This window comes from Chenopodium quinoa, unplaced genomic scaffold, assembly GCF_001683475.1.
Source record: "Chenopodium quinoa cultivar QQ74 unplaced genomic scaffold, ASM168347v1, whole genome shotgun sequence".
Lineage (NCBI taxonomy): Eukaryota > Viridiplantae > Streptophyta > Magnoliopsida > Caryophyllales > Amaranthaceae > Chenopodium > Chenopodium quinoa.
The window spans coordinates 884387-900095 of record NW_018744290.1 but is presented as its reverse complement, the minus strand read 5'-3'; the positions used below and the strand labels follow the sequence as shown (position 1 = coordinate 900095).

The window sequence follows — 15709 nt, the reverse complement described above, 5'->3', positions numbered from 1 at the left end:
CGAGACAATATGACAATCAAAGAGAAAAATTGATTTAGATGATGGAGATTGGAATGACAGTATGAATGATGTTTTGAGTAATCTTTAAGCTAATGGGTGATTAGTTTTGATGGGATTGGACGATCTTTACACGAATTATAATTTACTTGGGATCATCCTTTTTGACAGCGTCAAAATAAAGATACGACTATCAATCTACCATATTTGAAGATAATCCATCTTTCAAAAGTTAATAGCTGAAATTATAAAACAATTAGGCTATATACCAAAAGCTTTCAAGTCCACATAAACAGTACAGGAGTACATCCCTACAAGATCAAAACATGATAAGATTCAACAACCCGACCTCGGGTTTGTTGTTCATCTTCTTCAATCTTTACATTGTCCTTCAAACTAAGAAAGCGAAGGGGGTGTAAGTGTTGTAGCAAGTAAATCTTTTAACTAATCAACAACTTGGATCCTGCAAACCTGTACTATCTCCGTAATAGCTACAAATACAATGGAAAGCACGCTACTATGTCTGTCACACTTTACATAAACCCCTTGAAAATCACCTCTGATAGTACGTATCAACCTATAGTGACAAGCAAAACTCCCAACTGTCTAATTCTTTTCTTCTACTTTCTCAGGTTCGTTCTTTTTCTCATCAGTATTTTCCTGTTTGTTCGTTTTCTCATCAATTTTTTCCTGTTTGTTCGTATCCTTGTCTTGCTTCTCCTTTTCTTCATCCTCTTCATTATCATAGTACTCATCTTCATCATAATAGTACTCATCTTCATCATCATAGTAAGGATCATCGTCAAAGTATTCTTCACTTTCTCCATCATCTAGCATTCCATTAGGCAGCAAACCTCTAGACTGCTGCCCCATCAAACTCTCTTGAATTCGGTCCCTAATAGCTGTTCCCTGATGAATGTCAACAATGTAGGGATTATTATATCGCAGTTATTTTCAAATGTAGAATTTCCTACTTATAAGCACATATAAGCATGTATACCATTTTATGACATCCTTCCTCAAACATCTCAAGGAATCCAGCTACCCAGCGATCAGCATTTTCCACCCATTCATTTCGAGTCATTTCAGCGGTTTTAGCCACCGTTTGGATCTGCAAACAAGTAATGCTGTTGGTAACAAGACTAGGTAAAATGTGAAAACAATCACTATCCTCACATCCATAATGGCTCCAAAGAAAATGGGAAACAATCACTATTCAGCATTTTCTACTTATTCATTACGAGTCAAACAATCACTATTCCCACATCCACATACAACACACAGTGAGTGGCTAAGACTGATACCTGTGTCAGCATAAACCATACGATTATAAGAGCTTGTTGTAGCCTTATACACATATCTATTAAGAGTTAGGGGCATTTTAATACAATTAAGGGTAGATGCAAAGGTAATTTCAGAAGCCATGAAAAAAGTAGGGCTAAGTTTTAAGGAGGAAAAGGGGTGAGACAGAGGATAGATGATAACCTAACACTATTGCCAAGATTTGAATGCCTTCAACTAAGGACTGACACTTGAAATATGTCGAGTAATCTTTTAATTGGTCATAACAATAACTTGCCCAATCAACAGAACAGTCAGAAATACAGAGAGAAGCAGAAAAACTAAAGATTATGAGCAAGACATCCCTATACAGCAAACACCAGTATCACCAAAATTCTCAATTGCCTAAGCCAACCATGACCATAAAAGCAGATAATTAGTCATGAATTGACTTCCTGGAACTGATACAGAGTGCTCCCTTTGCCAGCTCTATTTTCAGGGCTTTGTATAACAGTCATCACATCATTATCACTAGCTGCTACTTTCAAAATTCAAGAAAAAAGCATGTTCCTAACTTGTTAATTAATTACTACATCCGTTCCGAATGAGGCAACAGTTACTATAGCAACATAAACCAACAAGGGGAGGAGAAAAGAGTGTAGAGTAGGGCAAGTGTAAGAAAGTAGGAGAGAGTGTGTTATAAGTGGTATTAATGTAAAGATTAAGTTGAAAAAAGTAGGATGGTGAGTGGGGATTGGGTAAGAAAATGTCTGCCAAAATGTTCACATAACCTCTGCAACTTGCCAATCAAAATATCCAAGATGCCCATGAGAGTTTAATGAACATGTTACCTAAAATTTGATTAAATAAAAACCACCTATATAAGTGATCAGACTTCAGAACCCTCAACCTTCTCAGAAGTCAAAAGAGCAGTTCCAAAATATCTTAGCACTCTTCTTCCCCGAAGAAAATATTCATGTTAACTCAATCAACTTGCCAATCATTCTCTCCAAGATTGGCAAGATGTCCATGGGAGTTTTAGGTGCCACTTTTCTAAAACAGCACATAATACATACTTGGGCAACTTCAGTTAAAACTGTGAATTACTTTTATAAAATACTCTGTACATCTACATTAGAAGGTATTTATAATCAACTCTTCTCATATAAACATTGTCAGATGCTTAAAGACACTGAAACAACGTAGTCCTGCTATCCTGAATTGACCGTCTCATACGTCAATCTTTGACCATTTGTAAATTATAAGTATAACTAACGTAATCTAATTGATTAAGTATAAAAACCATGTGTCCAAAGTCCAAACACCAATTTCAAATATGAATAATATGAGTATATGTAGTTGCACGGTTTATCAACATATTATCAGACAACAAGAAACGGTGTAGCATTCGGCATATTCATTTTACCCACTCGATACATGCCAAATCAGCAGTGGGAAAATTAAATATAAAGGGGGAAAAAAAAAGGTGATTCTAAAACTCCTTAAAGCATCATTTTCCTTAATTAACATATATTTCTGAACTAGAAGATGAACCACTCAGTCCCCCAAATATCCTATTCAATCAAGAAAAAAGGTAACACGCATACAAGGCATCAAGGGAATTGACTTTGGTCACAATTTCCCTCATCTTAAGCTTTCTACAGATGTGATTTTTCTATAAGCAAGAGGCAGATGGTGCACATTAACCATTACGTATAAACAGTAAAGTTAAATAGGGTGTCAGCCAGGATAGAGGCATCCCCCAAGGCACAAGCTATAACCTAGTTGAGCATAATAACAAGTTGAAAACCATCTCCGCATAAAAGAGAACTATTCCTTAGAAGCTCTGACCATAATAACCACCAGGTAAGCTTGAGTTTAGGCACTAAAATGTAACTCTGTTCAAGTGAATAAATTACATTGGAAAGAAAGTCAAAGTGATACAGGAAGAAAAATAGATTAAAGCAGCAATAAAGCATGAAATGTAAATTAACCTCCACTTTACCTTTTCTTGCTGCTCCTTGACTTTTTCATGGAGTTTCTTCAACCTCATATTGACTCTTAGACGTTTCTCCTGTAACAACAAAACATAAAAACATGTGAGAACACTGGAGAATAAATTAAGTGACATACACCAAAACCACCTCAAGTCCTCAAAAGCATCATAATTTGACATGGAAATATTAATAAGGGAAGAAATTACACCTTCACATAGCTAAGATTTAGCTCCTTTCTCGTATATCCACGATCCAAGTTACGCATCACATATTGATTATAGTCTTTAACAATTCTCATAATGATGTCTGAAGTAGAAATTCCATCTGTCCGTTGGGTTTCCTTAAACTTTCCAGCAAGTTTGACCTGCCACAAAGAAACTAACTTAACCAAAAATAATCCAATAACTATTGCTAAGATATAGCAAAATTTATTTTAAACCAGCTAATCTAAAGACGTTTAAAACAAACTCACGAATTCATAGACATCGTTGCAAGATCCACTGGTATCAGCATAACTGTAAGAATCATGGATAATTTAACTAGTTACAATGACACATTAAAATTCAAAATAGATTGGATATAAAAGTGAAGAACCCAGTCAAAAAAAAAATCAACAGGAAGCAGACTACAGAAAAAGAACACATCTATAAAACATGGTTTCCAATGTTAGGTACAAAGGTTCATATTACACTTACGGAAGAGCATCATGGGCAACATAATCAATCTTATGCGCATCAAGAAATTCTTGATCTACCACCCAAGGTGCATCAGGAATAACTTCGTCAACCCATCTGCACAAGATTATCATAAAGGAGAAAAGAACATGATCTTCCAATAAAAAAAATTAGTTGAACACGAGTACACTCATGGAAAAAGACTTGACCAAGAGACACCAATCTTCACATATCCGTTATCAAGAGATATGACCAATTCATGACAATAAGACTCAAACTTAACACTAAGTACTTTGTAACTAGAGTGAAAGTCATTTTGTATAAGCATCCAATAACCATAATTGCCGAATATCTATACGACTATACCAAATAACCAATATGTATTCCTACTATAATTTAAAAGAGGAAAGAAAGCATACTTGCAATGACGAAGAGATTCGTAGCGCTCAGCTTCATTCATAACAGTTTTCCCCTTGTATTTATGGGTTATTGCATCACTGCAGCATCCCACCAGCAAATATGTGTTTGGAAATCTATATAGAACATCCACAATTAGAAAGAAATTCAAATGAAAACGGTATCCCAGGTTAATATGCAAAACAATAAGTACTCAAATCATACAATTCATTTACTCAAAGACAAAATTCCAGAGCACATCATAAACCACATATATATGAATCATAATCAGACAAATCAAAGAATGCAGAGGCAAAACCCCATTTAATTTGACCAAACCATACAAAAATATAATCAAAATATGATGCCGCAATATATAACCATAAAATATGAATAGATTCATAAACACTTTAACTAAATCATGTAAAATATACATTAAATTCACTTACAAGTACACGATTTACAAACCGCCTATAGAAAACAATAGGAAGAAACTACATCAGAGAAACCTCGTTCATAATGATCCAATCAAGTTACATGACTTACATCTAAAAAGCATTAATTTCCCACCAAAAACTACCATATGATAAAATTAAAATCAACAGAATAAAAGATGCCCAGAAAACCAAAATCATATTCAAATACAACACACAATTCCTTAACCGCCAAAAAGAAATAATAAACATAATAAAAAAATACCCAGAAAAAACCCATCATTCAAATTAACCTCATTTTGTTACAATTCAGTGATTTACCTACAATACAGCATCAAAATCCCACAAACTTGGCAAACAAAGATCTCACATTCAAAACCATGTTACATAAAAATCACTAATAAACTACAAAAATTAAAAAATCAAACAATACCCAGAAAAATTCAAAGATAAAAAAGATGAAAAGGTTGAAAATCGTACGATTTTTTGGCTTGCTCAAGGGATCGAGCATGGCCAAAATGAAAGAGATCGTAAATTCCGTCGGCATAAACACGAACAGGGCGGTCAGTAGGAGGGTCAGCACACCAAGTAGATTTGGGGTTTGAAGAATTTGACATTATTCTTATTGTTGAATAAAAATTGATTTGGGAAATTTAATTTTGGAAGGTGTAAAGATTTTGACAATTGATACTATGCTTGTTGTATCGATCTCTCTCGATTAGCCATATTTCTCTCTCTATTGCAAAAACTGGTGCTACGTTTTCTTTCTCTACCCCTCGTTAAGCGCAAAGAGGGGCCCTTTTCTTTTTTTAAAGAATATCCGGTTTATATGTCTCTCTTCGCCTTCGAATTATAGCGGTGAGATCGTCTTACTGATTGAACGTGGCTTCCCCGTCAAATTGACTAACGAAATGTCTAATTTTTGCTGGTTAATTTATCGGATGTTGTTATAATTTATAAAACAAATCATATTGGTAAACCTGATACGATAAGTATACAAAATATATCGTAAATTTAAGAAAAATATTAAAAAGACTAAATGTCAGTTTTTTTAATTATAAAAAAGTTGGCAAACGTTAATTTCAAAAAAAAAAAAAAAAAACATAAAAAATGGCAAACTTTTTTAAATCTTAATTAGATCTCATAATAAGTTAATTCTAGAGATTGATGCACAAAAGATGTTATTGGGGATTAATTAGACATTTCACTGTGTATTTGTGTGGTTACAAATTCATAAAGGGACAAGGGTGGAATAGGCTCCTTATTTATGTAGTTTAATTATTGTCATATCACTTCATACTTGTATATTTTATGAGCTAAACATTCTATGATTGTTGTCAATAATGCAAGGGTGGCAAGAGATAGAGGGGTCAAACATTAAGCCAACCCAATACGGAAGAATCCGATCTAAATTTTGTCTTGTATAGACATTATAATTTAGCATGACTTAAACTTGAATTAAACCTGATCCGACTTTACCTAACTCGACTCAATTGTCTGAATTGACACATCATAGAAGCAAATATATATTTCTATTTGTTTCCCAATAGGCATGTTTAATTTTGAAGATGTTGCAAGAAAGCTTAATAAATCGAAAATATAGTACTCCGTTGACCACCCTTCAAATTTGTTTACTTTTAAAATGTTTTTAAACTCTTCTAATACGGTTGAGTTTTTAAACTCTTCTAATATTGTTGAATTTTTCAAGGCTGAATATGATTTAATATGATAATCTCGGTATTTAATATTGTATTTTCCAAACATCTAAATTTTATTTATTCTTATTATTAAGAAAATAAAGACGTTAGGTACATTAGGCAAATAACCAAATAATATTACACTATAAGATTCAATCTAAAATTTTCTGTTCTGAAACAGTCAGACAAAATATTTAAACAATAATGAGTACTATAAATACAATATCAATAATTTCTTAAAATAAGGTGAAAAAAACAAAACCTAAGTCTCGAATATTAGCCTGTGAGTGATGAGACTCACAAGTCTCAACTCCCACCCAAGGGACCCTCGATAAACCTCCAAAACATAAATTTCTGCAGGCTTGTTCAGTTCTGTTACTCTGTATACTACCAGATACTCTGTATATATCAATTGTTGATCTTCACACATACCAATACTGTCAGTAAACAACATTTGCATAATCAGGAAACACTTTGATTACCTTAATTCTGGACACATAACCCGAACATAAAAAATAAGATTACGGCACTATAACATAGGAAGACATTTAAAACATTTCAACATAATACAAGGGACAAAACAATCAAAAGAATATAATTTACTCTTTTAAACTGAAAATAACAGCAGTTACATTAGACCAGCAGCTCCTGAATCTCTAGATGACAGGGTTCTCCAGTCGATGCCTTAAATCGAGCAGGCTGGCCGAGGGTTAAAAATGTCATTTGATCTAGAAAATTGTCATTGTCAGACAAGTGGACTAAATAAATGACTAGTTGTAATAATCAGATAGTATTACACTGAATGAATCCTCTGCCTAAAGAATCTAGTATGTGTTCCTGCTAATCTAGGGCACAATTCCGGCAAAAGAAAGCTTTCATTTCCGACCCGATTTATATCTACTTCAGATAATTCGACCAGTTTTGTGCTGGAGATGTATTGAATGTGCTATACTGAAAAACAAACGACAGGTTCAATGGAAAGACCATCCCCTTGCTACCTCAATCCCACTCAAAAAGCAAGCTCCACTGCATGATGTACGAAGGTAAATGTAGTTGCTTCTTTTATTCACGCCTAAAAAGCCATTCTACCTGCGAGTCTGCTCTCAGATATTCTTCTATCAATGGCAGCATCTATTGAGTTCATCTGAAAATTCAAAAGAAAAAATAACTTAAAATTCAAGCCAGCAAAAGCTTCTAAAAAGGGGGATAATCTTCTACACAATACAATGATAACCAAAATTTAGACAGAAGCTGACCTGGAAAGCACTGCAAAGTCATAAAAGATAATAAGAAACGATACAAATGGCAAAAGCCTGTTGGCATGCTCGCCTTCCACTCAAAACCCCATATTTCGCAGTCATGTCATGGGGGAAAATAATTAACAGGTAGCAAATTCAAATTTAAACCAGCAAAATACATACACTTTTAATGTGGAAGGCTGGTGCAAGATGCAGGAAACCTTGAACCGCTCACAAACATGCTTGTCAGATTTTACAAAACTAACCATTCAATAGTAGAGCACATTTAAATACCTACTTGGACCTTTTTGATGCCCACAAAAGCAGCAGAATTTCCGTGGAAACTGGATAATGGCACTTAGAAATAGTGCTAAGTCGAAGCTATTGGCAATAAAATGTTACAATATTTCACACTGTATTTGAAATCAGAAGCACATTCAAAACTTGACCAGTTGACCTCACTTAGTCTCTCCATAAAATATAAACCAAGATGGCAATAAAACAAAAGTGTTACCTTTATGCCAAATACATAGGGAAGAGATGTATCAAGTCCCAGATAACCATCAAAAAAACCAGACTGAAATCTCAGAAGAACATGGAAAAGAACAGGGTAGTTCCAACTTACCTGGCTGGTTTCGTCGTGAACCTGATGCTTTGGCAATGATGCCCTTCTCTCCTCCTGCGCATATTTACATGCCAGTCATAAAGTGCTCTAAAATAAAAGTTCTGAAAATTAACAACAGTTGACACAAAAGTTGAAGGAGCAGAATCAGCAAAAGAAGCCTACCATTGACATGGCTTCGTCATCCCACACCAAGTAAACCTCGTTTCCGGCTGGCTGGTTTGCTGGAGCTTTATTAGCGATAACAGGAGGAGGACCAATTGACGGACCACCAGTGTTTGGGCCAGATGCATAAGAATGTGAATTAATTGCTGCTCCTATAATCACAAAAATGAGCAAAGAGAAACTTAATTTTACTTTAGGACTTCACCGATAAAAACAAAGTACAAACCTAAAATGAGTCTCACATTTGATGAAATCTAGCATCTCAAGCATAAGAAGCAACGAACAGTTTTTCCTGTCATCCATGGCTAAACTACCCTACTATTATGACTATCCCAAATACAGTGGAAAAAATCACTGCTGCTGGAGGAAGCATAGAGTTGGATACAGCAAACTTCTAAAGGTATTGAAAGACTAGGATACATACCTTGACCATTTGGTAAATGGTAATTGTTTACCACATTAGGAGGTGCATTAGAATATGTGGCTGCAGAAGCTTTCATGTCTGTGGACATAGATGGAAGAAGTCCTGGAGCAGGAACTACTGAAGTTTGATTTTGCATGTTGGCAGTAGCTCCAACAGGAAATAGAGGCTGTGAAACAGGGATAGGAGCTGGAGAAGAATGGACACCAGGTGGATAAGGAGGTTGAGACGCAGGAGCTACAGTAGAAGACAATTGTGGGGCGATACTTTGAACAGGAAAAAGAGGCTGCTGTGGAGGAACGGAAGCTCCTGGAGGTACCGAAACTGCAGGAGGCATTGACATCGCCATAGGCGGTGGATACCATGCCGGTGGACGGGGGAGTTGCCAACCAAGGGGTCCTGGAACAGCTGGGTTGTACCTGCCTCCAGCAATTCCATTGATAGAAGTAAATTAGAATCAGCATGTCCAGTAAGGCATAAATTAGGAAGAAAAATGAAGCCAAGTCTATAAAATCAGCATAAGAAAGGCAATTCTAGGAAAACTATAAAACATAATTTAAGACATCACACCATCAACTCAGATCCTAGCACAAAGGTTTATGTAAGGATGCAGGGGGTAGAATCCAGATATTTGAATTTTAAACCCTTCTTATTATTAATTGCTCCACTTCAACTTGTGCACTATTCACAAATCCAGTTTGACCATATTTACTAAAAATGTTTTAAAAAAGTATTATATAAAATGTTGTTAGATTTGTCTCGAAATATATTTTCAAGATATCAACTTTAATTTGATATAAATCCATTTCTTTAAAATTGCAAAACTTCAACTTTTGCATTATTTATAACTTTGACCACATTTTTAAAAATGCATTATATACAATGTTGTCCAAAAATTTCAATAAGAAAAACAAAGTAAATAACGATATCAATGGCCATCAGCTTGTTAGTAACAGTAATGCAATTTTAAGGATACAATAGGAAGTCAAAGATATTGATGGTCAAAGTTGGTGTTGTGAAAAGTGAGTCAGTGGAACAACCAAAAATGGAGGAATAGTAGCCAAGAGTGTAAAAAAATTGACTAATGCCACATGTAATAAAAAAATAGAGAAGAGTCCCTAAAACATCTGACAATAACTATTACGCCCTCCATCACAATTAAACTCCAACAACGTTGAAGATCTAAAGATTTCAAGGTGGACCAGAATTTGGTGCAGAGGAATTGTATTCCAAAATAATACATGAATTAGCTTAAAGATTGATAAGAAACCAATAGGTCATTTATTAACAATCTTTTATCATATAGTTTTGATACTGACCATGACACTTCTGAAAGGCCATCTCAGGACAAATATAGGATTTATAGGTTGACTTCTTTTACCCCCAAGAAAAGGAAACAAACTTGATCTCACTCCTACTGTCCAACATGGCTACACCAACCCCTACCCTTCTCCCTCTATTTCCTTCCAACCTACTGAAGCCTCATCACCAGCTCCCTGCTGCTTAGGCAGCTATTGATGATGACTTACAAAAGGCAAAGCCAGTGTGGATTTCACTGGTTTCCAGTGATGTCTTGTTAAGGACTGACAGCCTTGCAACAGAACTCCAACAATATCCTTAGTGTTTCTCTCTTAACTGGGCTACAAACCTCATCATCACTTATATCAGGTATGGCCAAGTCCACATTACCATATTCACCAAACAAGACAGAATATTTTTCAGGTGCCCATCAATGCCCCAAATTTCACTTGCCTCTCCCTTCCTAATAACCTTCTTTCCTCCCCCACAGATACAACAAGGCCAATAAGCTATCTAAAAAGATTGGGAATGCAGCGCTTTTGTTTGGGGCAAATGAAAGCAAAATTTGGTACAAATTCATGCCATAGGCAGCAAATTTTTTTTAAAAAAAAATCAACTAAGGTAATATGAAATTAATATAGAAACGAAGTTTAAAATACACACATGGGTCGCTGCATCATTCCATAAGTTCCAGGTGGAGCAAAACCAACTGCTCCTGGCATCATACCACCAACAATATTTGTAGTAGGAATATCAACTTTTGCAGATTTTGAAGGTGTATCATCCTCTGCAAGAAAATACAAAGAAAAATACTTTTAAAAGTGCACAGATAACAGACCAAGTCAATATATTAGTACATTTAACAAGCTTGCCAAAAACGGAAAAAAGGAAAAAAAAATAATAAATAAATAAAAAAAAACAAAAAAACAGAGAAATAAATTATAAAGCAACAAAAGGCCTTGATTCTATTCTACTATTTCAAAAAAAAAAAAAAAATGGCACGTTAATCACTACATGTTCCAAACTTTGCTTTACATTCCTGTGAAGGGAATCCCTCATCCCCAGGAAATAAAATAATAGATATAAGTGTTTGATTGACATGGTACACATCATAATCTCAACTGTTCGGCTTAAAGCTAGCTCAGATCTCTCAAATTACAGCTTACAATCCATCCCTCTTTCTACAGTAGATTTATCTGACATATATACACAGCCTTTCTCCATCAGGAATCTTCTCCAGCAACAGAATCGGAAAAGAGTAATTCCAGCTCTCAATCCCTAAGAAAACTGAAGAATCAATAATTCACTCACTACATAGATACTCCCTCCATTTTTTTTTAACTGACACACTTTCCTTAAACCTCCTTTTTTTAAGTGAGACACTTCCCTTATCTTGGAAATATTCTACTATTTTTAACTATATATCTCTGATTTGGTCACCACTCTTACATATTTTAATATTTCTCTCATCTCACAATCTAATATATAATTCTCCAACAAATCACCTTACCTATACACCCTATAAACATCTCCTATAAGCTGGTGTCTCACATAAAAAAGCAAAGGGAGTAAAATCTATAAAAGGGTTATGGCCCAGATCGTGATAAGCAAGTTACCCCCTCTGTTTTTGTAGTTAAACAACTATGACTTACACGTTTTCCAATGCACAACTTTTACAATTAGCATCTTTAATAATTTTTAAGAACAGATTATAAACAACTACTCCCTCTATCCCTTATTGTTTGCTCCATTTAACCGAAAGAGCTCTCACAAAAAGTGGGTCCATGGTGCAAACAAAAAGGGACCGAGGGAGTAATATGTTAATATAAATGTGGGTACATGACAATATTTAATTCTATATATTAATAAATATTATGGTCACAGTGAGATTTGAGAATAGTGTAGTACATAACTTTGGCTTTCCTTAGCATATAATTTTGCTGTATTGATATTCTACTAATCTGTATTTAATGCATAATAGTATTGAGTGGGCCAGCTTGAGAAATACACATAATCACTCACCATACATTCCCACAGATTTTCCTCAAATATAACAGTGTTTGACCATTACGGGTAAAAACACAATTAAAGTATCCTAATTTAATGGCCAACCCTCCAATACCTTTACTGAACTTTCTGTGTTGTAATACTTGCTTAAGCTTCAATTATCCTGCTCTTATGTTACTTAATTAAAAGACAGTCCTTGGCAAGAAAGACAACCCCTTTTCCAGCTCTTAGGCACAACTCACTCAACTCTTCATCTAACAGTGAGATCACACAGTCACACTACTGCAAGTTCACCACTGATACAATCAAACACAAATGAGCTGTTTGATCAACCGAGTTACAGTTGGACAACCCCCTCCCCCTTGACCAGTTTTTAAAACGATATAAAAGCAAAGAATTCTGCAATTCCTCAGGATGATCATTGCATAAATCAAACAGCATTGTAAGGAACCTTCTAATTATCACACTTATAAATCACCATTAAAATTAGCTAAAAATCACAATAAAAAAAAAAGTTCCAATATTATGACCACTCCTTATGTATCCTACAACTTATATATTTTGCAATCTAGCTGCAGTTTCTATAAAAAATTTCTGAGGAAATACTAGCAAAAATACAAGACAATACTACCTTGCTCCCCGTAATGAGCAGCCAAAACATCAGGTGGGATCCCTTGCATTCCATATATTTCAATATCAGTTGCTTCCCTTTCAGGTTTTGCATTAGGCACCCTGCAAAAATTACAAAAAATGAAATCATAAATAAAGTTCTTAACATGATACCCATATGTTCAAGATAAAGCAGCTGAACAGAGATTGCATATGCATCTAACTCAATGCCAAACTAGGCTACTATATATGCATTTAGTAAATAAGCTAATTAAAAATTACTACTCACTATACTCGATGCTTCACTATACTCGATGCTTCATAAACAACTCAAAACCTTGGCGGCCCAAAGAGGAGGTGGTAATAATTGCGGGTAATGGGAAGGAAAGTTAACCTTTTCCAGGCTGTATCCTCCTAATGCTCGTTGTCACCCAACAACACCGCTCAAGTGATAATAAATAGTAATGAATATTGATGAAGAAAAACAGACTTGGGGTGAGCTAGCATTACTATTGTCATTGCCATAAGAATTTCCTTACCAACTTACAAACAATAGCATTGTCATTACCATTTATTACCCCCACCATATGGTCCATGAATGTAAATTTTACAGGAGGTTATTTTATCCAATCAGAGCATCTCAGAAGAATTTTCCAAAACTTTATAGTAACATAGCTTTATACAATAGGGGGTGGGATATTCATGGTAAAACTTTTTACATGGCCCTCGTAAATGGAATGAGTAGTGATGCACGTGTAAAATTGTATTAACATGAGATGCTTGATGTAATAGTCCACGACGCATCCACAGCAAAGTATAACGCAAAAATTGTGTCTTTCTTCATAATTATTAACACTCAAGAATCAAGATCACCCTTTTAAATGGAAGTGGTAGAAAAAAGGTAATACATAAAAACGACAATCTGCTGGTGGAGATACATTGCCCTAGAAAATCACACAAGACATTATGAATTCACCATGTCTTAATTTATGACCTTCTACAAAGAAACCATATATGTCTAACCAAGACCGATCCGCCACACTACCAAGAATTCGAGGAACACCACGTACAAGAATCTAACAGCACCTTCCAAATAGACAAAATTCACAAGTTTTTGGCCCTACTGAGTTGATGTTGACCCCTCCACTATCGGCAAACCAACACTCTCCCCAACTCCCTGATCCATATCTAGCGTGCTGGCAACATACCATGAATACCTATTTGGTTTCGCCAACATAGCTAAAACCAATTAGTTCCAAATTGCTTCCAAAGACCATAATATTCCCTCATAAATCGCTTCCAAAGACCATAATATTCCCTTTCAAGTAAAGATCGCAAGTTTCAGCATACAAGTATAAACCCTAATACACAAATTATTACCCTTTCCCCTAAATTACCACCAATAAAAAAAACCACATCAACAATATTCCCTTAAAAACAAGCTCCATTAATCAAATCAAAACCAAACCCTTCAAAATAACAAATATAGAACAATTTTCCCTCAAGTATCACAACACTAATTAAACCTAGTAGAAACAGAATCTAAATTTCCAATTCAAATATACCACAAACCAGTAGAATCCACGAAACAAGAACACTAGAAACAGAAATTTAATTACAACGATCTGATGAAAACGAACAAGAAAGTCAAAACCTAATATGCAAAAATATCAGGAAAATTAAAATTAAATTAAAAATAAACATAAAATGGAGGAAGAAAGAGAAAATATACTTGGTGACATTCTCCTTATGAACTTGAAGAACATGAATAACCATACCACCAGCAGTAGAAAGCTTCTTGTTACAAACATGGCATTTAAAATGCTTAGCTTTTTGATGTTGCAACAATATCTTCTCATCGTCAAATTCTCTGTCGCAATAGTAGCAGAATACCTTATCAATTTGTCTCTTCTTCTTCTTCCCCATTAATTCTTCTCAAAAAAAAAAAATTACACAGAAAAAATCGCTCTTTTTCTTTGTTGTTTTCTACAATTGGATCAAATCGATGAAATTGCAGAAAACTGGAAATTAAATAAGAGGAGAAATTCGAGAAGAACTTGAATTGAATCGATTGAATTTGTTGTGATGAAGCAATTTTCTGGAGAAAAACCTCAAATTGGGGGAGAAGGAGGAAGGTAGGAGGAGAGCGTGAGAAGAAACTTCGGTTATTGGTGGAATTTTGGGTTTCTCCTATGATTTGATGAGATAGTCGAACTATCTTTTATACTTATGATGTTCGGCCCGTTTTGTCATTACTAACGTAACTCGTGATCTATACGACTTGTACTTAGGATCCCTACTTGTTTATCGGATCGGTTATGTGGGGTTGGGTCGCTTTAATGTGGTTACAATGTATGGGGTCACTGGGATAACAATGATTTAGAAAAAAATAATCATGCTTACTAAAAAAGTTTGTATTAATTAATGGCCCTATAAAAAATTTTCTACGATTATACTCTTTCCATCTATAAATAATCTTTCTGTTAGGTTTGAACGCACATATTTAAAAATTTAAGAGGATGCCGAAGATGTAAGAATGTGGGGAAAACAAAAGGGGTGGAAGGACTCACATTGACGGAGGTAGTACTAAATCAATCGTTTTAGTTCCTTATATTTCATTCTTTCAAGTTCTAAGATTGACAATTTCCGGTAATGAAATGATTTCTACATGATTTCTAAACAAATAGTCATGACTATGACTACACATTTACTTCAATAATTAATACGTACTCTGTAGTAAATAAACTGTGCAAATGCACAATCACCTTCTCTTCCTCTTCTTCACGTTCAGTTTACATGATCTAGTCCGATTTGATCTGATTTTGACCTAACTTTGACCTTATTTATAGATAAAAAAAATTGTCAAATGAGA

General features: G+C 34.8%; 2 protein-coding genes across 3 annotated transcripts; both read right to left on the bottom strand.

Annotated features, from left to right (window-relative positions):
- Positions 1-237: 237 nt before the first annotated feature.
- Positions 238-5594, bottom strand: LOC110695112 (choline-phosphate cytidylyltransferase 2-like). The gene is made up of 8 exons (XM_021872327.1): positions 5260-5594; positions 4369-4482; positions 3971-4066; positions 3748-3790; positions 3484-3639; positions 3284-3352; positions 998-1108; positions 238-906 (listed from the first exon to the last, which is right to left on the bottom strand). Exons 1-8 carry the CDS (start codon positions 5394-5396, stop codon positions 604-606), a joined length of 1029 nt encoding a protein of 342 aa, XP_021728019.1. The 5' UTR covers positions 5397-5594; the 3' UTR covers positions 238-603.
- Positions 5595-7050: 1456 nt separating this feature from the next.
- LOC110695111 (protein SUPPRESSOR OF FRI 4-like) lies at positions 7051-15050 on the bottom strand. Of its 2 annotated transcripts, XM_021872326.1 has the most exons (7): positions 14570-15050; positions 12860-12960; positions 10885-11008; positions 8926-9341; positions 8502-8653; positions 8340-8393; positions 7051-7620 (listed from the first exon to the last, which is right to left on the bottom strand). In XM_021872326.1, exons 1-7 carry the CDS (start codon positions 14761-14763, stop codon positions 7549-7551), a joined length of 1113 nt encoding a protein of 370 aa, XP_021728018.1. In that variant the 5' UTR covers positions 14764-15050; the 3' UTR covers positions 7051-7548. The 2 variants fall into 2 exon arrangements, with proteins under 2 accessions (XP_021728018.1, XP_021728017.1); XM_021872325.1 differs by having other exon boundaries at positions 7051-8393.
- Between the last annotated feature and the right edge of the window lie 659 nt (positions 15051-15709).